General features: G+C 47.4%; 1 protein-coding gene across 2 annotated transcripts; it reads left to right on the plus strand.

Moving 5' to 3' along the window:
• The first annotated feature begins 1,742 nt into the window (after positions 1-1,742).
• On the plus strand, positions 1,743-24,472 carry GBX1 (gastrulation brain homeobox 1). 2 transcript variants are annotated; one of them, XM_036760940.1, is made up of 3 exons: positions 1,743-1,929; positions 2,073-2,603; positions 23,916-24,472. In XM_036760940.1, exons 1-3 carry the CDS (start codon positions 1,743-1,745, stop codon positions 24,470-24,472), a joined length of 1,275 nt encoding a protein of 424 aa, XP_036616835.1. The 2 variants fall into 2 exon arrangements, with proteins under 2 accessions (XP_036616835.1, XP_036616836.1); XM_036760941.1 differs by having other exon boundaries at positions 1,743-1,867; positions 2,029-2,603.
• The last annotated feature ends 614 nt before the right edge of the window (positions 24,473-25,086 follow it).

Here is a 25,086-nt window from a genome sequence, read left to right on the forward strand (position 1 = left end):
GGCGCCGCCGATTCTGTGCCTGAAAGCGCGGGGAAGGTGAGCAGAGTCATCTGCAATTAGCGGATAATTAGCGCCGCTGACCCTTGGGGCTCATCAGCGCTCGCAGGGCCGGCCCCCAGCAATCAGCCGGGGCAGGTCGAGAGTGTCAGGCCCGGGAATGAATAGGGCTCATCAGCGGCGGGAGCCAGGGAGCCAATCAGGGAAATTAATAGCAGAAGAGGGAGGAAGGGAGAGGGAGAAGGAGAGACAGAGACCGAGACTGGAGAGACAGAGACACACAGAGATAGAGGGAAGCAGGGAGAAAAATAGAGGGAGACAGCGCAAGACAGGGGTTGGAAGAAGACAGGGAATGACATAGAAAAAGAGATGGAAGGAAAGAGCCCGGTAAATAGGACCGAGAGGGAGAGTGGCAGAAAAACTAGGGGAAAAGGATGTGGATAAAGACAGAAAAGGAGGAAAGGAACATCTGTAAGAGTGAAAGAGACGGAACACTGAGCGTACATTTTAGACACTCAAAGTACATAGTACTTTGTACATAGTACAAACAAAAGGAGAGAGAAAGAGAGGGAGAGAGAGAGAGAAGACGTGAGAGAAGTTCTGCATAGATGAGAGATTGAGGGAGGAGGGGAAGAAACGTTTGGGAGAATGACAAGAAAAGATAAAGGGAGGAAGGAGGAAGCCTGAGGAATAGAGAGAATGAGAAATCGAAGGAAGGAAGAAGACTCTCTCTCTCTCTCTCTCTCTCTCTCTCTCTCTCTCTCTCTCTCTCTGTGTGTGTGTGTGTGTGTGTGTGTGTGTGTAACTATTTAACTAGCACTCTAACTGGGAGGGCCCTCTCTCCTCTCTCACCAAGCATCTATCTCTCCATCTTCGTTTTCTAGTCCTAGGCGAGTGGTAGGAATGAAGAGGGGGAACTGTAACTTGCCAGAAGAGGGCATCGAGAAGCGAGTCTCTGTCCCTTGTGACTTCACCTAGGACTCTGGATCCTTATCATCACTCTACGCACATGAGGGGGGATCAGGGAGAAAGTCCTGAGGGAAAGTCCACGAGAATAGCCTAAAAGAGGAGTGAAAGGGGTTCTGACGAGACGGGAACTGGTTGGCAGGAACCTGGGTTTGGATTGTGGGGCCATGTGTCCCACAACACAAATCCTGCTTGGCCCCTACAGTCGCGTTCCAGACCCGCCTCGCTCTTTGCTGGATCCGTGGTACAGAATATGCCTAGGCACTAGGTATATACTGTCGGCCTCAGTATCCCACTTTCTACTTCTACCCTACTCCCCAGTCTGCCTTCGCCTTCATCTCTCCTTCGGAGATTTCAGCCCTACCTCTCGAGTTCCCCTCTCAACTCTTCACGCACTACCCTGGCCTACCCTTCTCTCTAGTTCTCTCCACCCCACCCCCTCTGCCCTTCACTTGGCTCCCTTCGCGCCCCCTAGCTGAGTCCCCTGGGGCCCGCATTGGGGGGGTGGGGGGAACCGTCACAGCAGCTGCCGCCGCCTTCTCGTCCGCCACAAACTTTCACAAAGCGGCGGTGTCCGGCCTCATCAATCTCCATTAATAATAGTTGGTTGGGCCGCGGGGGGCGGGATGGGTGGGGGGAGGGCGGGCAGGCGGGGGTCCCGGGGGCCGGGCCGGCCGAGAGGCTGGGAACAGGCTCTGCGGAGTGATCGGGGGAGCCGGGCGGCGGCGAGCGGGCTGGCGGGCGGAGGGAGGAAGTGAAGCGTAATTTGAGGAAGATGGATGAGTCCGGAGGGCGACACCCCCAGCCCGCACGCCCGCCCCCTCCCTCCTTATGAGAGCGAGCGAGCGGCGGCGCCCGAGCCACACTGCGCTGAGCCCGCTCCCCGCAGCCACCTCCGGCCCAGGAAAGGAGGGAGGGAGGGAGGGAGGGAGGGGAGGGATCCCGCCCGCCCGCCCCGCGCGGGGCGCAGGAGCCTGGGGGCGCCGGGCAGGGGAGCTGCGCCCCAGGCGGGCGTAGCAAGCAGAGGTGGGGCCCCGAGCTAGGGCGCACGGCGCTGCCCGAGTTAGTGGCGGCGGCGGGCTGCCCGGGGGCGCCCTAGGTGGCCTCAGCTCCGGGCGCGATGCAGAGACCCGGAGGCGGCAGCGGGGCTGGGGGCAGCGGCGGGGGCAGCGGTGGGAGCCAGGGCACCGCCTTCTCCATCGACTCCCTCATCGGGCCGCCCCCGCCGCGCTCCGGCCACTTGCTGTACACTGGCTATCCCATGTTCATGCCCTATCGACCGCTAGTCCTGCCTCAGGCTCTGGCCCCCGCGCCTCTGCCCGCAGGCCTCCCGCCGCTCGCACCGCTTGCCTCCTTTGCTGGCCGCCTCACTAACACCTTCTGCGCCGGGCTGGGCCAGGCCGTGCCATCCATGGTGGCGCTCACCACCGCACTGCCCAGCTTCGCGGAACCCCCCGACGCCTTCTACGGTCCCCCGGAGCTGGCTGCTTCCCGCAACAATCCGGAGCCCGGTGGCCGGCGTCCAGAGAGCGGGCTGGAGCCCGATGAGCTGCCGCAGACCAGAGAGAAAGTAGCAGAGCCCCCACCACCGCCTCCTCCTCCGGCGCCGCACTTCTCCGAGACTTTCCCAAGTCTGACGGGTAAGGTCTCCGGGCCGGCCCATGCACCTCTAGACATTGGGCAACCCTGGATTGGCACCCCAACCCCTGACCCCAGGTGACTGCCTTGGGCCCCAAATCAGTCAAGTTCCTCATAATCGATCCGCAGGTCTTCACTCCCACAGGCAAACTATTCCCCAGATACCAGCTCCCTTAACAACCCCGACGTCCATCCTCTCACCTTTCCTTCCCCTAGGAAGCGGCTTCCCCGCCGCCTGCCCACCCCTTCCTTCCCGCTCCAGACCTGGAACTCAGCCCCGCCCCAACCCAACCCTCTTTTCCTCCATTCACCCCCCCCCACCCTGGTCCCCCACCCCACCCCCAATCTCTGCAATAGAGCAGCTTAAGTGGAGGGTTTCTCTGGTCCACGGTGGGAAACCAGTGAAGAGATACGGGTGTGTAGGCATCGTTCGAACTCGAGCCCCTAGGGGGAGGGGTTTGGGGGAAAATTAGGATCGGCGGTTTCAGGGTTTCGGGGTGTGGCTGGGATTGACCCAGAGAAGGGAGCTCCTTGGGGTGGAGAAGTAAAAGTAGAACCGCGGAGGGTGCCTGATTGTTGCGGTTGAAGCCGGAGATTGCCCCGCCTTGCGGAGCGGGAAGCAGATAAGGCTGGGCTCGACTACCCGCAAGGCCAGTGGGATGGGACTGGACTGGCCTCGGCGGGAGGAACCGGCTGGGCTTGAATCAAGCAAAGCCGATCGGGCTTCGGAAGGGGTGTGAGGTCAAGGGTTTGGAATTGTTGAGAATCTAGATTAGATATTGGAGTGATGCTCAGCGAGCTTGGGTCAGCTTCGGGGCACAGAGATTATGAGATCCACCACCACTGGCTCAGAACGCAACGGGTTCCCCTCGGGATGTGGTACGAACCCCTGTCCAGCCTCCACCAGCCTCTGGCCCTGGGCTCTCTCCTAGACTTTGCTCCTAGTCTGCCTCCCGCCAACCCAAGATTTGGAACTGTGAGAGCAGGGGGCTAGGGGACCAGATTGCGGGGAGCAGCCTAGAGGATTGGTAGAACAGGGGACATGAGAACCTCCCTTCTTTGCCCACCCTCCGCGAAGACAGGGTTTAGTGGGAGCCACTTCCCTTTGCTGTCCCGGCTTTTCCAGCAGGACCGCAGGAAGAGCTGGTGCTGCATTCCTTCTGACTGGGAAAGGGACAAGGGACCCAGCTCTCAGTTCTTGGGAAGTCAGGGAAGCGTTGTTGGGCCTTCAACTTTCTTGCAGTGGGACTGGGGGAGGGGGCAGTGTCAAGTAGAGGAGCTGCGTGTTAGGCGAAGAGAAATTATAGTCTGACTGTCCCGAGGTGACCGAGGAGTAAGTGTCGAAGAGCGGGCGCAGACTTGGAAGTGGTGGACAGGGTGGTCCTGGGGACTGGAGAGGTCACGGAACAGTCCTGGGGTGGGGGCAAGGAATGAGCAGGATCGCCCAAGGGATGATGAGATGTCTCGGAAGAAATGAAACTAAATGAAGTCAGAGGTAAAGGGGTGAAACTGCCCAGGCAAGGAAGTTACAGGCTAGTGATCGGTTGAACAGGAAGATCAGAAAGAGTCCAGTCTAGCAGGGCTGAGGGCAACACTGCTTAACACCACAGGAAAGTCAGCAACTTCTTTCTCTTCCCTCCCCAGCCCTCCCTCTCCCTTCCTCCCTTCCCTCTAGCCCTGGTTCCGACTCTAATCCATGATTTGGGCTCTTTTCTGGCAACAGATGGGACTGACTAACCAGACTCTGAGAGAGGAAGCAAACGGAGCAAAGGGGAGGAGGGGGAAGGGCTGGGTTGAAATAAGTGAAATTGCTACTGGAATTATGGCGGCAGTTTGGAGAGGAGAATATTTTAGGATTGGCGGGAAGGAGAGATTTCTGCAAATATTTCAAAGGGATTTTGGAGCCGGATAAAGGAGAAAGAGAGGCATGACTTCTATAAAAATTTTGGACAAAAAAAAAGTCCCGTTCGGGAATCGATTGTCAAAAGAGAAATGTTTATGCTGGGAGAATGGGGAGAGAAGGAAAGGGGAAGGAGAAAATCCCCACACTGGAAATAGCATGAGGTAGAGGAGTCCCGGGGTGGTGTAAACATGAGACTTCTATCCAGAGCTTCGAACTGTGTGTGCCCGTTGGCAGAGGAAAGTCTTGTATCGGGAAGGATGGGGAGAGGACCTCTGTAAGGAGGAATGGGAAGGTGGGGGACTTCTCCTGAGATCGACAGGAAGAAGTTGCTTCTGCAAGAAGCATTTCAGGAGAGTGGTGGACATAACTCCAACTGGGGAATGATGGATGTCAGTGGTTTGCTCTGGGACTGCTGGAGGAGAATAGCTTGTCTTGGAGGTGAGCAGGAGAGATTTCAGTGAGAATGTGGAAAGATAAGCAGGAGAAATCAGGAGGTTCTTTTCTCTGAGTGAACAGGGAGCATTTCCATGACTGATGGGAGAGAAAGAGTAGAAAAAGGGCTTAGTATGGGGAGTGAAGGGGCTCCAGGTCTGTGCTGTGTGTGGATGGGGCTGGGGGAGAGAGACAGGACTGGGAATGCTGGGAGAAAGGTCAGTATTGGGAGACAATAGAAGTTGAATCTACTGAGAAGAGAGATTTCTGTACTTGAAGTGATCTCAGAGCAAAGATTACCTTGGGAATGATGGAAGAGAAAGTCCTGTACTAGGAGAAAGAGGAGTAGTGGGTCTGGATCAGCAGTGATGGAAAGATGGGCCAATATTGGGGGAAGTGGGTGAGAAATCTTGTAATTGGAGATGCTGGGAAGCAGAGAGTTTGCTGGGAGTGGTAGGAGACAGCACTTTTCACCAGGAGTGATGGAGAAGAGCAGAAATGTTATGGGATTTGTCTGGGTCAGGAAAACAATTATACTGGGAGGAATAAAGGAAGGCATCGGTGTACCAGAAGTAATGGAGTAAAGCATGTACTGAGGGGTGGACTGAAAAGAATTCCATCTTGGGGGAAGAGAATGAAGGGGGTGACTGTGGAGAGGACTTGGTGCTTTGATCTCTGCCCCACTGCCCTCAATTCAAAACTCTCCCTTATCACTTTCAGTACAAAGCCATGGGAAAGAGAGAGAGAGGCTGGGTAGTGGTGAAGACAAAGCTCTGTTGTGGGAGTGATGGGGAGGAGGGAGGTCTGCATTGGGATGGATAGAGGGTCCTCAGTGTACCGGGAGTGATGGGAAGGGAACTCTGAGAAACAGTTGTATTGGTGGTAGTGTAAAAGGCTGTGTATGTGCCTATGAGAAATATCTCTGTAATTAAATGAACATCTCTTAAATACCTCCTATGTGCAAGGCGATGTGCCAGGTTCTGGGGATACAAAGATGACAAATGACCCAATCCTTGTCCTTAATGATTCACAATCTAGTAGGGCAGGGGAAAAAGGCATTCACAAAGAAGTATGATCAAAGTTAGAATGTGATCAATGTATAGGAAAGGTCACACAGAGAAGCACAAGAGACTTGGGGAGGGAAGGATCAGGTAAAGTTTCATGAAGAAGTTGGCACCTGCAAGTGATAGAAGAGGACTTTGTAGTGTGAATGTCATGATAGAAATCTCCATAGTAGAAGTGATGGGGGAGAGAATGGCATATTGGGAGAAATGGTGCAGAGATTCCACTTGAAGCAAAGTAGAGGAGAACTTTATATTGGAAATGATTGGGTAGACAACCCTATCCGAGGAGTGATGGGGGCAGATCTCCTGAGAGAAATAAGATAAAAACTGAGTGATATGGTTGGGGGGGAGGGAATTGATGTACTAGAAGTAATGGGAGAGAGAGAGGTTAGTACTGTGAGAGATGGAGACAGAAGCACTTGTACTTGGAGTAATGGAGAGAAAAGCGCTAAAGATTGGGAGATAGGGAGTGAGAGATGATAATGGAAATAACATAGGAAGCATCAACATAGTGGAAATCATTGAGCAGAAAGGTAAACTGGAAGTGGTTTGGTGAAGAGAGATCTGACTCTACAGGGAATGATGGGGAATACAACTCTGTGCTGGGACTGATGAGGAACATGCCTTCTTATCGAAAATAATGGAAGACAGGGGACATACATCAGGAAGCCAGATGGGCTTTGGGGGAGCATGATGTTTACATTTCAAATGCTGTGAGATCAACACCACACTGGGCTGTGCAGTCAGAGGGCATTTTAGATGACCACCAATTGATTCACTGTTTGATCCACAATTGATAGTCACCAATTGTGACTATCAGAACGTGACTTTTAGTTATCAGAGAGACACAGGGAATGCTAAAGTGATATGCAATCAGCAAAAGAATTCTATTGGTAGTACTGAGGACTGACACTTTCCTGGGAATGATATTGATCAGAGAATTCTCTCCAGGGGGCTTCAGAAAGGAGCCCTTTCAGCATTGAACAGTGGTAGAAAACTCTCCCGCTGAGGGTGATGGGAAAGTGAAAGCCCAGAGAGCATGATATGTCAGGCATTCTTAACCTGGGGTCCATGAATTCCTAAGGTATCCACGGTTATATTTCAGAGGGCCATTGAATTTAGATGGAAAAAATAGCTACATGTTTATTTTTGCTAACCTCTAACTGAAATTTAACATTTCCCCAGTGAATAAAAAAAAACGTTATTCTGAAAAGGGGTACGTAAGCTTCACCAGACTGCCAAAGAGGTCTATGACACACACAAAGAGTTAAGAACTCTTACTATAAGGGAAATACCTCAGTTCTGGTCCTGACTCTGCTACTAACTAGTTATGTGATTTTGGACAAATCATGTAACCTCTCTGGAACTAGTTTCCTCATCTATAAAGTAAGAGAGAGGAGACTGGGTGATTTCTAATCTCCTTCCAGATTCATAGACTGAAATGGATCTGTGCTTTTGAAATAATAGTTTTGGGGAAATATTTTTATTGGGAATGACCGGAAAGAGAATATTAAGAATAATGAAGTGTGGCATAATGGAAAGAGTGCTGGGCTTGGAGACAGGGAATGTGGGCTTAAGAGTCTCATCTTTAACATTTATTTATTGTGTGAGCACGGGCACATCACCTACCATTTTTGAACCTTGGTTTCCTCATCTCTAAAGTGGGGATAAGAATACTTTGTAGTACTTGCCTCATAGGATGCACAGATGATTATTTGAGATGATGTATGTAAAGCCCTTGGGAGTCCCTGAAACCCTATATACATGTCAGCTATTATTAATTATGAAGGAGAGGTTTCACTGGTGGTATTGCAGTGAAAGCACTGTTTGAGAGGACAGAGGGATGAAGAAGAGAGTTCCTTCTTTGCGGTAGCAAAGGGCAAAGAAGTCCTACGTCCCAGAAGGAGTAAGAAAGTTCAAGCTCTGTTACTGGTAGTAGTAGAGGAGAGATCTCTGAATAAAGAATGATTTAGCTCCACTAGGAATGGAGACAGAAATATGTAGAGAAGAAGCTGGGAAGAGGATGATGGAGCAGAATATGCTTGTATTCAAAGTGGAAAGCATGAGTGGTCTATGCTGGTTACAATGGGAGAAGAAGCAATATAGATAGAGAGGAGAGAAAATATCATATACTGAATGTAGTGTGGGGGAAGGTTCCTCCTGGAAGTTATGGGATAGAATTACATAATGGAAGTGGAGAGAAGTTGCTATGAAAGTGAATGGAGCTAGACTTGGTAGCACACATCTGTAATCTCTACTACTGGGGAAGCTGAGGCTGGTGGATAGTTGGAGTTCAAGGATTCTGAACGTTTTGTTGTTGTTCAGGTTTTTCAGTCATGTCTAATTCTTTGTGACTCCATTTGGGTTTTTTTTGGCAAAGATACTGGATGGGTTTGCGATTTCCTTCTCTGGCTCATTCTACAGATGAAGAAACTGAGGCAAACAGGGTTCGGTGACCTGCCCAGGGTCACACTGCTAATTCAGGAAGATGAGTCTTTCTGACTCCAAGTCTGGCACTCTATCTACTGTGCCACCTAGGTGCCCTTATAGGATTAAAAGCCCATTAAGTGTCCAAAATAAGTCTGATGCCAATATGACATGCCCTCAGGAACAGGGAGTCACCAGGCCTCCTAAGGAGGGGTGAACTATCCTAGGTCAGTAATGGATTGGGTCAAAGTTTCTATGGCAATCAGCAATGAGATCGGACCTACAAGTAGCACTGCACTTACAGGCTAGGCAAGCTAGGGAGACCCAGTGAAGGAAGGAAGGGAAGGAAAGGAGGGAGGAAGGAAGGAAAAAAGGAAGGAAGTAAAGAAGGAATGAGGAAAAGAAGGAAAGAAGGGAGGGAAGGAGAAAGAAATGGAGGAAAAGTAGGAGGAAAGAAAGAAAGAAGGAAGGGAGGGAAGGAGGCAGGGAATGAGGGAGGGAAGGCAGGAGGGAGGGAAGAAGGAAGGGAGGGAAGGAAGAAGGAAGGAAGGAGGGAAGGAAGGGAGAGAGGGAAGGAAGGAGGAATGCAGGAAAAGTAGGAGGAAGGAAGGAAAGAAAGAAGGAAGGGAGAGAGGCAGGGAAGGAGGGAAGAAAGAAAAGAGGGAAGGAAGAAGGAAGGAAGGGAGGGAGGGAGGAAAAGTAGGAGGAAGAAATGGAGGGAGGCAAGGTGGGAGGGAAGATGGGAGGAAGGAAAGAAGGAAGGAAGGGAAGAAGGGAGGGAGAGAGGGAGAAGAGAAGGAAGAAAAAGAAAGAAAGAAGGAAGAAAGGAAAGCAAACGAGGCTAGGAGAGAATAGAAGTATTTATGTTCAGACTGAAGTATGATTCATTGAATATGCAAAAATATTAAGAGATAGGTGCTTATTAAGTTAACAAACATTAACATATTGAATAAATTAAAGGTAAATCACTTTACTGGTCTAGACCTCTGTTTTTTCATATGTAAACTTAGAGAATTAGAGTAGGTTATCACTAAGATCCCTTTCAGCTGGCTTCAAATCCTATGATTCTATGTTTATTGAATGTAGTACAAGGAAAGGTAATATGACTTTCTACAGGTATTTTGTCTCTTTTATACTTTAACAAAGTTTCATCAAATAGGTGGATATATGGAGGAGAGGAGATAAGTGTAATGATGGAAAGGTACTGGGAATGTTGGGTTAAAGAGATCCCTGTCCTGGGAGCCATAAGGGAGAGGATTTTGAATTGGGAGTTGTTAGGGAGCAATCAAGCTTAATAAGTGATAGGAGAAAAAGACCAAACCAATAACTGTGGGAAGGACAGAAAGCTCTGTGGGAGAAATTGAAGGGAGACAGCTCTCATCTGGAAGCAGTGGAGAAATTTTAATACTCTGGGAGGGAGGGAATGGAAATTATACCGGAAGGGATGGGAAAGGCAGACCTTTGTACTTGTAGTGATGATGAACAAGGTCAGTAATGGCAGTGATGAGGAGAGAATTCCATATTAGAAGGAGAAAATGAATGAGAGCTTCATTTTCTTCTCATTGTAGCTAGAAATATAATCATGTTTGAAGTTAGGAATTAAGAGTAATCTGGCAAGACTGATGTGCTAGGAGTAGTTAGAAGAAGAGGTACTCATATCGGGAGTGGCAGAAGATTGACTTATATTGAGAGCTCGAGATAGAATGTCATAGTGGGGGGGAGGAATGAAGGAGGACCCCACCACCCTGGTACTGGGTGAGAAGATGCCTCTTTGTAGGCAAAAACCAGCATGGACTACCCTGCCTGCTATGTTTACCTCTCACTAACAGAGAGGATGCTGGACCTGGTCTGGGATGCCCAGATGCCTCCATCGTTGCTGCTATCCTATAATAATAATTCCAGCAACCACAACCACCACAATAATAATAATAATAATAATTAATAGCTACGTCTTTATGGCACTCTAGCATTTGTAAAGTATTTTACATAGGCTATCTCATTTGGTCCTCACAACAACTCTGTGAGTAGGTGCTATCATTCTCCCCATTTTACAGATGAGGGAATGCAGGAGGGAGGCTGAGAAAAGTTAAATGACCACATGAAGCTTCCGGGGCTAACGTGTGCTGTGTCTTCTTTCCCCTCGCCCCATCATTTATTTTTTACACCAAGATATGAATAAATCTCTTCATCCCTTAGTTCACCTAAGACAGGCTCCAACAATACGTCATTAAAATATATCCTTTTCAGTTCCAGAGATCTTATACTATTCTGGAATTAGATGGAGAATCATGGTTAAGAGGGTTGTTTTTTTTTTTATTAGGCGTGTGGGGGGGGGGGGATTTCCAAAGAAGCTTTACTGGATGGATGAGGGAAAAGTAAAATAGGAGAAAAAAAGAAGCAACTAAGCATTGATAGAATTTCAGCATAAATAGCAAATAGCAACAGCATTAATAATACTAGCATTTATTTAGTGCTTTAGGGTTTGGAAAGGACTGTAATATATTATCTTATCACTACAACCCACCCTGTGAAGTAGATACTATTATCATGTCCATTTTACAGATGAAGAAACTGAGGCTGTGAGCGGTTAAGTGACTAGTCTAGGGTCATACATATAGGGTCAGTAGGTGAGGCAGGATTCAAATTCAGGTCTTTGTGCTCTAAAGCCCAGTGCTCTAAAAACTGTGTCACTGAGCTGTAGTAAACAGATAGAAAGACATATAGATACATTCTCAGCAAAGGTATTTGTCTTATGGAAGATGTCTTGTGCAGAGTCCAAACAGGAGAGGGATTCCTGATTGATTGTGAGGCTTTCCAGATGTTCCTTTTCCAGGATGACATCTCTCTCACTGATCACATTGCACACAGGAATATGACAGAACCCCTTCAGCGAGATCCACAGTCACTTGAAAGTGACCTAGCAATTTGCACTGAAAAATCCAAGTGGCTGGATTTGACGAGCAGAGAAAGCTTGTCTGAAAATAACTGTAGTCTCATGAAAACAACCAACAGAACTTAAAGGGGCAGATTGCTTCTCACTTCTAGTCTAAACCTTAGCTGACTTGAGTATTGTCTTGAGTGAATGTGGTAATGCCCTCTCCTGCCTGAAAAATTCCTCCCCCTGGTCTTAGGGATGGCTGGGTGGTACAGTGAATAGCGTCCAGGACCTGGAATCAGGAAGACTTGAGTTTACATCGACTGATAGGGTTTTCATGAATGGGCTCTGTAGTACCTTGTTAAGGCTGTGTGGTGTAATGGAACAAGTTTTACACCTACAGTGATGAGAAGTTCTGGGTTCAAATCTTGACTCCTGTGCTCTTTAGCTATGTGGTCATTTCAAACTTCTCTGGACCTCAATTTCTTCATTTGTGAAATGAGAGTAACCATATGTGCCGTACCTCACAGGACTGTTGTGAGGAAAGTGAACCTTAAAATGCTATTGAAATAAGTTCTTTAAAAAAAAAGAAAGAAGTTCTTATTAAGGATGGTTCTGTCCTTAGGGGAAACTTAGATTCATCACCTTCTGCTCTAACTAGCAGTGACACCTAATTTAGCTACATGGCCTCTTTTGGAGGCTGCCATTATTCTTGGTTTACCTCCAGAATGATTACTGCTTGCCTGCACCCCAAACCAGCTTCATTCCCTTTCCCATTTCAAAACTCATAGCCTCCTGTTGGACATCCCACTAAATCTCGGTTTCTGGTCTTGGGAAATAGCTAGTTCTTAGCCCATTGGCTGAGGTAGGGATGGACAGACCTTGGACCCAATAAACATTCACCTCTTTCCTGGTCCAAGTTATTCTGTCTGTTTGATGACTCAGGCTCAGGAGCCCTCAAGGGAGATGCTTTCTAGAATCCCACAATATCACTAGGACTTCACACATACTGTCCTGTAATAACACCGACTTGTAAGGAAAAGGTTATTTTGTCATAGACTGGTGATGGGGCAAAGTCTTTGCTGTCAAAGATGGAGGAGAGAGGAACAAAGTTGGAATGATCTGTAAAAAATCCTGCAGTAGATGTGTGGGGTATGTGACTCTGTCCAGTGAGCGATAGAGAACAGAGCAATGGGCAGAGGAATCTGGGTCATGAGGAAGGACTAAGAGTGATAGGGGGTAATGGGAGACAGATCACTGTGAATCTCAGAAGAGAGACAGAGACAGAGAGATAAAGAGAAAGAGAGAGAGAGACAGAGAGATGGAAAGAAGACAGAGAGATGGAGAGAGAAAGAGAGACAGAAATACATAGAGACAGAGAGACAAAGAGAGAGGAGGTGAGGAGGGGTAGAGGAAGCAGCTTTCTGCTTGGAGTGAGGGAAGAGAAGTCCTAGAAGATATGGAAGAGTTATTAATATACTGGAAGAGATGGGAAGGAAGAAATCCTCTCCTGGAATGGATGGGGAAAAAACCAATCTGTGAATGATGGAGAGAACTCAATAGCCAGTTGTGTGAACTTGGACAAATTATTTTCCCTTTCTGGGCCTCAGTTTCCATTTCTGTAAAATGAAGGAGTTGGATTAGATCATCTCTAAGGCACCTAGCTCTGACTTCTAGGATTCTACCTTGATTATCAAGGTCTCCAGCGACAAATTTCTTGAACAAAGTTGTCCTGTGCTGGAAGACTGAACCAAAAAGGTGGAGAAAGTTGATGAATAGGGTGTCATGGAAAGCGAACAGGCTTTAGTGTTGTTCAGAGGAGTTGTTTTCAAATCCCTACTCCTTTGCCTACTAGCTGAGTGACCTTAGATAAGTCACTTCTCTTGGTCTCATTTTCCTTATCTATAAAATGAGAGGTTTAGGCTAAATGCTTCTGGTTTTTAATCCCGTATGTCCTGATCTTGGTGCTGGACTGGGAGAAGCAGTAGTGCTGATAGAATTAAATTTGGCTCAACAAAAATTAAGTGCCTGCTATGAGCCAGGGCTAGTGCTACAAAGACAGAAATGATAAAATTTAAAACTTATGGAAGTGAATGTGGAAAACTGAAAACAAATCAACTGATAGATTTTGGGGGCAAAAACAAAGACAGAAATGATTGGAGCTTTGGTTACTTGGCAGAATATGTACACAGATAAGTAAATCCTAATATATACATGATACAGAAGGACTTCGGAAGGAAGAGAGTGTTAAAACTGGGGAACTAAGGAACTATCTTGTGAAGGAGATGGCCCCAGTCTTCCTCAACTGAGCTGGGACCCTAGTACCATGCCTCAAATGGGCCCCTCATTCTGTGTGCTTTCATAGAATTGAGCTATCTATCATTCCTAGAGAGAAAAAGAGTATCTTATAGAGGGTTGATAAGGCTATGGGGGTGATGCTACAGGATCTCCTTCTTCAACTGGAAGAGAAGGACCTAATACCTTCTTGACCTATGACCAAGAGGAAATCCTTGCTTTGATTCATTCAATAGGCATTTATTGATCACCTACACTGTACTAGGCAGGGGGAGGGAAACGGATAAATGGAGCTTACTATAACCTTGAAAGATTCTCTGTGAAAGTGCCTCCTTATGCTTTGTTTATTTCCAACACAGGTAGTGAAGTTTCCAACAATATGTCATTAAAATATATCCTTTTCAGTTCCAGAGATCTTATACTATTCTAGAATTAGATGGAGAATCATGGTTAAGAGAGTTGTTTTTTTTATTATTATTGTAAATCACAAAGAAGAGGAGGCTCTACTGGTAGTAAAAGGGATAGTTTTTACCAACAGTAATCCTGTAGAAATCTCAGGTTGATAGAGACAGGAATGGCACTAAGAAAAACTACAACATAGGCACAGTTAGGCCTGGATCTATTCACCTCCCTTTCTGGGCCTCTCTCCCCACCTTGGCCTCATCTCAACCCTGAGTGGCCACTGCCTTTACTATGCTTTTTGGGTAATTCATTAGAAAAGATAGGTCTCCTTTTGGAGTCTCCCAGACTCCCAAACTAGCTCATCTTCTCTCTTTCTTTACTCAGATCAAAAGTCTCCTTCCTCAACCCTAAGCTGGATTTTAATAGGTTTTCAGAGGCAAGCAAGTTGATTAAACTCATTCACACTAAAATGTGAAAGACTAATAGTCCTCCCAAGGTTATTTGCATTTTTAAAGAGGAAAGGTTTGTCATACAGTCCGAAGTTAAGCTAGATCTGTGATTCTTTTGAGTTCACAAAATAAAGCAAGGAATTTCAGAGAGTTGAGGAGAGATTTTTACCACTTCCCTTTACTATTACATGAACGTTTTCATTTCTAGTTACACAAAAAAGGATGAAAGAGACAACTATATGCCATACTATTAGTGTTAGCAGGGAAAAAAGTGCCATACTGGGCCTGCTGGAGAGAGTTATCCTGGGAGTGATTAGGAGAGACATTAATACAGTGTGAGCCATTCAGTGGAGAGAGCTCTGTAATGAGGAGAAGAAAGGGGAACCATCGAGATGGGACAGAGAGTTCTATAGACAAATGATGAGAAGAGAGCTCTTTATTGGAATTAATGTGTGAGTGTGGGTGGGGAGGGGAGGAGAGAAGTTTAAATTAGTTTTTAAGGAGGTGAAGGGTCCACATCGCAAATGATGGGTTTAAAACTTCTTTACAGAATCCCAGGGAAAGATGCCTTTATGGCACATCCAGCAGCATCCACTGATGAGGGGGAAAGAGAGAGAGAGAGAGGACTGGGGACTACAAATGAAGGCAAAAGCAGCTCTGTACATGGTGTGAGGAAGAAGAGAAGTTGTACTGAAAGAAATGGAGTGATGAGATCGTATAAACAAATAGGATTGGAATCTTAGATCTGAAACAGCTCTCTCTAAGAAAGCATCTACTCTCCCAGCTCTCATTCTGCAGGTGGAGAAAAAGCCTGGCAAGGGAAGTGATTTGCCCAAAGTCACACTGTTTATAAGTGCAAAGGTGGACCTGGAACCCAAGTTCTCTAGAGACAGAATTTGTTCCGCCAATCACGCTGCTTAAGAAATGATGAGAGAAACCATATATGCGTGGGAGCTCTCTGATCTTGGACACGTGGGACCTGAGGTGAGATCCTGGCTCTGTCATTTTGTCTTTAAATTCTCTGAGCCTCGGTTTCTCCATCTGTAAGATGAGGGGGTAGGACTTGGTGACTGTAAGATTCCTTTGAGTTTTAGGTCTATGTTCCGATGATCATGGGATGAGTTAGCTCCCAACATCCAATGATGGGAGAGTTAACTAGCACATAGAAAATGAAGTTTCTAAAATATGAAAGTTCACTGAGGTCCCTTACTGGAAATGATAATGATGTTTTCTCTGGGAAAAACAAGGGAGAGAAGGAGGTGCCTGTTGGGATATATGAGGACGTTGGATTGTCAGTGCTGGAATTTCTGGAAGAACCTGAGTCTTTTACTGAAAGTGACAAAGGGATGCTGGGAGAAGAGGCTTTGTTTTGAGGATAATGGGAGGGAGCATGGCCCAGGGGAAAAGGGACAGGAGAAGAGCTCAGGAGACCTAGGTCTTTTCACTAAGCTGTGCAATTCGGACAAGTCCCTTCCCTTTCCTGTGCCTCAGTTTCTTTATCTTACAACTGAGAATAATCCTAGCTGTTCTACTTACTTTATGGAGTTGCTTTGAGGGCTGCTGCAGGTAGCATAGCATAGAAGGATGAGCACCAAGTGATCAGATTCAAATTGAAGTCTTACTACTTAATAGCTGTGTGAGCTTGGGCAAGTCATTGAGATCGTCTAGGCCTCACTTTCCTTGTGGTAACAGCTATAAGGATGGATGCTGGGACTTTGATAGGAGGGAAAATGAGGAAGAAAGATCCAGGTAAACTCTGACAACCAGGAAAATGAGAAGGGGGAGCCAGGATTGGACCAGATGGCCTCCAAGGTTCTTTCCAGTTCTAACCTTGTTAATAAAATGAGATAATAGTTAAAGAAGGAATTCAAGGAAGAAGGGAGCTACAACAGAAAGAGGGATTTTGGTGTAGTGGATAGAGCTGGACTATGAGTCAGGAAGATCTGAGTCCAAATTCCACCCTAGACATATACTGGATATGTGGACTTGATGAAGTTACATAATCTCTCCATGCCCCAAGCAACCCTGTAAGACTTATAAATTGCAGAGCAGTGTCAATCTACATTGATAGGAGTTTCTTGAATTGGAGTTGCCATTGCCAGTGAAATCAGAAGTCTGGACAAAAAATACTCTCCTTAAGTCTCAAATTTAGAGGCTGTCTCTAAAATGCTGGCATTATAGAAATATTAAATTTCCTGAGTAGATATTATGGAATAGAAAGATTTCTTCTGATGGGAAGTACTTGGGGGCATCTAGGAGAAGAGGGGGCTCTATAATCGGGGGGATGGCAAGGAGATAGGATTTTGAACTGGGAATAATGGAGAGAAAATTTACCATATTGACTCAGAGGGTAAAGCCCATCACTGGGAGACCTGAAAAGAATAATAGACAGGATGGAGAAAGATCTCTGTGCTGTACCTAAAATTGATGGGAGTGAGTGACATGGAAATATGGGCATGATGGTGAGAAGAGAATTACATCCTGGAAGGGAGCTTGTCATTGTAAATGATAGGAGGGAATGCTCTTTAGTGAATAGAACAGGGAAAGAAGTCTATCCTAGGAATGATACGAAAGCAAAAATTCTGAAAGGGCAATGAAGGGGGATGATCTATTCATTTTGAATGATGGTTGCAGTGGTTTTTGTTGTTGTTGGTTTTGGTACTGGTATTGATGTGGTAGGAAATTTGAATGGAGAGGTTCATTCACTATAATGAGAGTGAAGAAGAGAGAACTTTTCTCTGAGTGTGGGGGGGAATTATAGGGCAGTGTCCTTGGGAATAGTGGGCAAGGAAGGAAGGACTCCTCTCTGCCACTGCTGGGAAAGACTGCAATAAGTACAGGTCTGGAAGGTTTGGGTTGGGGAATGATAGGCAGGTATCCTGGGAGCCAGAGCTGTAATATTTGGGGGCAATGAAGGGCAGTACAAGGGATGAGTTCCAGGCACTGGGAATCTAAAGCTATTCTCTCTGCTCCCCCGGTGGTTCCCCACCTCTGCAGCATAAGTCCATCAACCCATTGGTCAGAGTTGTGGGACACCCCCACATCAGATCATGCCAGGCAGTTGTTCTCTGTCCTGCTGGAGATCACCTACCATGGATTCCTTAGCCCTTGGTTACCCTATCAGCCTGACCTCACCCATCGATGAGAAAACTCTGACACTGCTTCTCCTTCCCACTGGCCCCTCCACAGTTAAGCAGACTTTGATGTGCTGGGAGCATCTCTCCCTAGTACTTGGGGAGAATGAATTGGAGTCTTTTTTTTGGCCAAGAACCCTACAGGAAACTTGGATCTGGATTCACACTTTGTATTTTACAGGGCATGGCTTCTTGGTGTCAGGAGAGCAGCATCTAGCAGAAGTTCAGCTGAACACTAGGCATCACTTCAGTAACAATCCAGACCTACACTCATCCATCCCTCTCACCTGATAATTGGACTTCTCTTTCCCAATATCCAGTCCATGGGATTCATCTATAGGAAGCAAGCTTGCGCTCAACATATTGTCTTTCTACCAACATCTTTATATACCAAGAATGGTGTACCTCTTACAGCCCAATCTCATTCTAAGACTGGATTGAAGACAGGTAACTCAGTTCCAAACATCTCACCAACCAGGAATGCTACAAGGAATAAACAAGCTGGGACTTAGACACTCCAGGCTAATTCCTTGAAGCCTTCCAAACCTGACCAAATATTTCTCCATAAAGAGTATCAACAAAACTCAGGGAACCTCAGTGTGATCTCACCAATCCTAAGAAGCTTTACCCAGGTGGCAGTTGAAGGGTGGCCTTCATTCCTGTCTTTCACAAGATCCTGCCTCTTTTAGATTGGAAAAAGAGTCAACTCAGATCTTGACTGACTTCATCAGATCTCAGTCTGCATGTCTGTGAGGAAGAGAACATTATTTCTCAACCTCTAATCAGTGACCTAGATTACCACATCAGTATGACAATGATTCTCATGGCCAAAGGCATGAGTTCCCCCTTTCCTGGTTCCTATTAGAACCCTCATACTCAGAAGACAGCATCTTGGAAAGAAAACTCCTATGAGCTCATGTGGAACAGTCTGAGTGGCTAGGATTTCCTTCCCCCTCTGCTCTGAGACCTGAGGGCCACCTCCAGTCATACTGATATATATCTTGCCACTGAACTCAGATGGCTCTAGAGGAGAAAGTGAGGCTGGTGACTTTGCACAGCTCTCCCTCACTTAAATCCAATTTCTTGCAAGTCATGGCATCACCTTCTTGATGTCATGGTCCCCTTTGGGAATGAAGGACAAACAATAAAAAACAGCTCTGAGACCCACATAGCTCATTGTGGCAGAATGGAAAAAAGCACTAGCCCTTGTATTGAAATCCTACTTCTGGTATTTCCTACTTGACCTCAGGCAGGTCACAACCTGACTGGGCCTCATTTTTCTCAACTGTCAAATCAAGGGGTGGACTATTTGGCCTCTGAGGTCCCTCCAAAACCTATCATTGATAATTTTAGGTCTGTAGGCAGCCATGACTAGAACTTGTCTGTGGTCCAGGATGGGGTGTGTGTGTATGTGTGTGTGTGTGTGTGTGTTAACTATTCAATCAGTCAACTGACCAACCAACATTTATTAGGCACCTACTGAATGCCAGGCACGATGCTAAGTGCTGGGGAATACAAATACAAAAATAAGACAGATCCTGTCCTCAAGGGAGCTTATTGGCTGTGGAGCAACCTGGGAAACAAGGAGAGGATAGAACAAAACGATCCTGGGATTGGATGAGAAACTGTATCTGGGAGAGAGAGAATGAACTCTTCGAGGCCAAAAGGTTAATGGGATACAATACAGAGGTCACAAGAGGTATCCATGAATGGAATAATAGAGGTGTCAGTTGTTTAGGGAACAGGAGCAGGCATCAATGAAGCACTCCTGCCCAGCCCATTGCCTGGTGTCAACAGGAAAGAACACTGGGAGTGAAGAGACCTGGATTCTGGTTCTGACTTTGCCAGTGACTTGGATTTGTGATTTTAGGCAAATCATTTCATGTCTTCAAGCTTCTGTTAGTTTCCTCATCTGTAAAATGGGCTTGGATTAGATGATCTTGAGGGTCCCTTCTAGCCCTGACTTTCTATGATTTCACACTCCAATCATACTAGTATTTTTAAAAATAAAATGTCACAAGATCTCCCCTGAACTAACTATTCCCCCAGATTTTGATCTGATCTCTCTATGCCATATAGCTATCCTTTCGATTCTCCCAAAACTCTTTCTCTCTTTTCCCAATCTTCTTTCAGCCTGCTATTTTGCCTTTTCCCTCCCACACAGCCCAGATTTCCATCATTGGTCCCTACCCTGCTACCTGCCTGCCGTCTCTCTGCTCTATTCTCCCCACTCCCCCCCCCCACCGCCACACCTTGCCTTACCTGCCCCATGACACCACATCCATTACCATTTGTATCCTGAGTGTTAAGATGAAGTTTTGAGGACACAGAGAAACAAATATCCCCCTGCTTCCTAGCCTCAGATACAACAGCTAAGTGAGATTAGGGGTGGGTGGAATTCTCTTCCCAGTCATCTTCAGTTTTGATTTATTGAGCATCGGGTGCATGGGATGATACTAAGTGACTTCTCCCTGGAAGCCTTGAAATCCAGCCCCTGGGTCTTCAGCAGCTGGTTCTTCAGATATCATAGATGCAATTTGGGGCTAGATCTGACAAGGTTTTTGTTTGATTGGCTTTCTTAAAATATAGAAGCTAGTGCTTATTTCAGTTTGCACATTACAAACAAAAACAAACACCTGGGGAGGTGTACAACCCCTCTCTCCTTTCCATGGGGGTAAGGTTGCAGTAGGCTTTCACTACAAGACTGACCTTTTGTTTTATAATGTGGGTCGGTCAAGAAAGGGAAGAGTGCAGGAGATGGCCAGAAGGGAAGGAGAAGGGACACTGAAGAGGAGGGAAAAGATCCAAGATCTTCAGGAGAGGCTGGAAACTGAGGCAGCATGGCACAGAAGAGAGGGCTCACCTGGTCATTTGCATCTGATATTGGCTCTGTCACTTATGTGCGTGAACTTGGGAAAGTCACTTCAATCTAGACCTCTTTTCTCATTTGAAATGAGAGCATTGGAATAGATGGCACCAAGATACTTTCCTCTATTACCTCTTTATGAAAGAAAATGAAGAAGAGACCAAAGGGAGAAGAAGCTGAAGATGCAGCTGTGTTTGTAGGGAATGTGAAAAGCCAGGACTACTAAGCCACTAAGCCACTTCATCACTCCAGGTCTCAGTGAAGGGGGTGAACTAGATGACCTCAAGGTCTCCAGTGCTAACATTCCTATCAGTTTACTGCTATGCCAGGTCTATGAAAAGGGGAGGTAACAGGGTAGAATAAAAGAAATAAACAGTAATCTTGAGGGCAGAGAGAAATTGGGCGAGCATTGTAGTAAAGGAGAAAGCATAGGCTAAGGGGTTGGGGTGGATATTGGACCCAGTACGTATAAAAGTAAAGATCAAGGGTAAGGAAGATATGGGGTTGGAGGGAGTGAAAGTTCAATGCTGGTGGAGAATGAACATCTGGGATCATGGGAAGGATGGCCATGGTTATGGAGGGTGGGGTGTCCCCAGGATATCGATGAGACTGGCTAAAGAAGAGGCCCTTCCAAACTGTCTTCTGTGAAGCTTGGCTAAGGTGGAGTGGAGGGTCTGGTCATGAGCTGGGAGCTCTTTGAGAGCGAAATCCCCCTTATGCCTTTCTCTGTATCTTTAGTACTTAGTGCAGTCTGTACACATGGCAGGCACTTAATGAAAGCACATTGATTTGACTTGACATGATATGAATTGTGGAGTCTAATTGAAAGAAGAATGTGAGAACATCTTCTGAAGTGAAGAAGTAAGTGTAGGCTGTACCTGTGTGGGGAAATGGAACCCTTCTCGACCTGGAGTAAACATGGCAGCTATCCAGATTGACTCTGGGGTCTTAACAGGAGGTCAGGGATAGGGGAATGAGGAGAGGTCAAGGCAAAATCTGGCTGTAAGAAAGAAGAGGACATTTGTAAGACATTCATACACACCTTATTATAAAACACCTCCTATAACTATAGATTTGGTTATATTATGGGTCAAACCCCAGTGACCACATTTTAAGAGGGATATTGGAGACCCTCTTGAGGAAGGTGACCATTTACAGAGGTAGCAGAGGGGATTTCTCTTTTTTGGGTGGGAGGTTGGACTAGACTGGTATTTTTCAACCCCTCCCAAACTGTCCTTTGGCAAAGTAAAATAATTATTTTTTCTGTTGTGGGTCACTCTTCCCTCTAGCACCTCAATAGGGCATCTTTGGATGGTCTAGGAGTGGGTTACCAAGAGCCAGAGAGAAGAATGGCTCTGGATGTGTGTGTGTGTGTGGGAAGAATGTAGGGAGGAAGAGAAAGCATCTGGTGTGGAAAGTGTTCTGGATCTGCACTCAAAAGAGGTGGATTTGAATAGTGGCTGTCACTTAGCTGTGTGACTTGGGACAAATTACTCAACCTTTCTGGGCCTCAGTTTCCTTATTCATAAAATTAAGTTAAAGTAGATGATCTCTGAGGCATCTTCTAGCTCTGGGTCCTATGATCTCATGAGAAAAAAAAAGGAGCTTATTGTTTTGTTTTGCTTTTTTAGCTTATAGGTTTTAAGAAGTTAGGGCAGTCAAAGTTCTGAGGATCAGCAAAAACTTGTTGTGGACAATTGGTTGGAAATAGGGCTAGGACTGATCTTTGAAGTCCCTTCAGCTCTAGGATTCTTTGATATGGACATGGTGCCTCCGCCTCACTATAATATGGAATATCTCTAGTGATGATCACCTGGCCTTCAACCCCAGATTTTGGCTGGGATTCTATCATATATCCATGTGCCTTCCCACTCCTACTTCACGCAGTCATCTCTTTATTACTCATCATTAGCCACTTTCTGGATTACCCGGGTCCCTTTGGTTTCTTTCTTGTCATTGTCTGTCACCTGCCTTTTCACTATCTTTCTGCCCACTCATACTTCCAGAATAAGGTACCACAGAGTAAGCAGGAAGAAGTGTTTGGCTGAAATCTTCTCAAGTTGTAGGGAGTTCTGGTAAAATCTTTGATGGAAGATCAGAAGGTTCAAACTAATTGTTAAAATGAAGTCTTAAAACCACATGTAAATTTAAAATATTCTGTGAACAACTGGGAATCCATTAGACTTTGCTTCCTTTTCACCAGGCCCCTTTCTGCCCCCTCCCGACTTTAGTCCAACCTCCTCTCTACCCCCTCCTCTTCCCTCTTTCCCTCTTCCTTTTCCCAGCTTACATGCCAGGTCCAGGAAGGTCAAAACTCTGAACCTGAGCAGAAAAATAGCTGTTCTCCTCCACTTAGGCAGCAGGACAAGGAATGAGGGTATCTGGGAAAGAGAGGAGATATATTTCCCAGGGAAGGAGGGTAGGATTGGAACAAAAGTTGGATTGGAAGAGGATGAGAATAGGGTCAAATAGTTGGAAAAAAGGAGTAATTGCCCCTGTTCCAAATACTGAAACAAGGTGGTATGTCCTTAGATTCACCCTGGTCTGAATGGGTCCAGGCTCCCCAAGGGAGGAGCTCCCCAAAGATTGACAGGGAGGGGGTTGTCTTTTGGGAGCATTTTTTGGCCTCTTCGGCTAGAGGATGGTGAAAATATGGGAGGGAGATGAATGACTGTTGCCTTCCCTTGCTCTAGGCAGTAGATAGATGATCCCCCTCTTAGACAGTTCACAGACCTCTAAACTTTGAGTTAGAAGACCCAAGTTCTAGTTCCAGGTCTAAGACTCAGGGTCTTCAGTTGTAAAAGGATATAAAGTAATCCTTGTACTACCGATCACACAAGGTTGTTGTCATGAAAATGAGAATGGATGTAAAGATTCACAAACTATAAAGTGTCCTGTGAATGCAAGACTCTGTTGCTATCCTTAGTGGGAAGGGAGCTGTCCAGGAAAATGGAGTGGGAACCTCAGAGACCCGGCAGCCCAGATCTGCCTACCCACCTTCCAAAGGGGAGATGGCCCCCGGATAGGAGGCAGGAAAACAAGCCTAGCGAGAGGGCCTGAGCCTTGGAAGTCTGGGTCTGCAGAGGCTTGAGCAGGAGCTGGGTCCCTAGTGCCTGCTTTGGGGAAGAATTGGGAAGGGATATGGGTAGAGAGAGACAACTGGGGTTGCGAGGGTGGGGGACTCAGGGGTCACACTTCTGGGACAAGCCTGGGCTGGGGTTCTTTCTGCAACACGTTGGCTTTTGCCCCTTCACACCTTGCCCTTATGAAGTCTATGCTGGTTAATACCTCTTTCCCTATTTCTCTCTGTGCCTTCCTTCCCCTCCCCCTTGCCGCTTTCCTCGCTCCCTCCTTCTGTCCATCCGTCCGAACCTTGCCCCTTCCTGGCCCCCTGTCCTCCCCACTCCGACCCTTCCCGGCTCCTTGTGTCTTCCCCTCCCTGTCGGTTGACCTCCTGCTCCCCGCAGCGGAGGGGAAGGCGTACAGCTCGGATGAGGAGAAGCTGGACGCGCCGTCGGGGGAGACGGCCGGCAGCGAGCCCGAAGAAGAAGGCTCGGGCGGCGGGGACAGCGAGGACGACGGCTTCCTGGACAGTGCCACTGGGGGCGCGACGGCCCTGCTGGGGCCCAAGCCCAAGCTCAAGGGAGGCCTAGGCTCCGGGGCCCTGGACGGGCCTCCCGGGACCCCAGGGGCCTCGGCCCCGGGGGGCAAGAGCCGGCGGCGGCGCACGGCGTTCACCAGCGAGCAGCTACTGGAGCTGGAGAAGGAGTTCCACTGTAAGAAGTACCTGAGCCTGACCGAGCGCTCGCAGATCGCGCACGCCCTCAAGCTCAGCGAGGTGCAGGTCAAAATCTGGTTCCAGAATCGCCGGGCCAAGTGGAAGCGCATCAAGGCGGGCAACGTGAGCAGCCGCTCCGGGGAGCCGGTCAGGAACCCCAAGATCGTGGTGCCCATTCCCGTGCACGTCAACAGGTTTGCCGTGCGCAGCCAGCACCAGCAGCTAGAGCAGGGCGCCCGCCCCTGAGGCTGACCGTCCACACTCCCCGGCCTGCTCGGGAGGACCCTGACCCGAGGCTGCACCAGGGCGAGGATCCTGCTTTGGGCTCCGGGTGGCGGGGTGAGAAGCTGGCTCCGACGTGTGGGGACTCCGCCCAGAGCCTGCCCCCGGGGCACTCAAGGCTGGGGGGTGGGTGGGACTGGTGAGGGAATCCGCGGGCCTTGGGCTCCCGAAGCAGAGGAACAGTGAGGCTAAGGACCCCAGGGGTGGGGGGGCCAAGACACCTAGAAACTGAAAAGGACAGGACTTCTAAGAACGGGGACTAGCCCTAGGCTGGGGTGACCGGTGCTCTCCTGGACCACCCTGCCAAGCGGATTCTCCCAGTTCCTTATTTATTTTGTGTAAAGTGTATATAAGGAGCAGTATGTGTGTATATGTCTTTATGTCTGCATCCCTAAGAGGGATGGGGGAACCTCAGCCTTCAGCACTTCCATTAAGGGCAGCCCCAAGACTAAATCTATAAACTCCACAACCACACCCTTTACAGAACCTTCTGGTGTCCAGGAAGCTCAACCAAACCTACCCTCTCATCCTTTTCCAGGTGCACCTCATCCCACCCTCATTTGCTACCCATGGCCCTC

This window comes from Trichosurus vulpecula, chromosome 5 (genome assembly GCF_011100635.1).
Source record: "Trichosurus vulpecula isolate mTriVul1 chromosome 5, mTriVul1.pri, whole genome shotgun sequence".
Classification (NCBI taxonomy): domain Eukaryota; kingdom Metazoa; phylum Chordata; class Mammalia; order Diprotodontia; family Phalangeridae; genus Trichosurus; species Trichosurus vulpecula.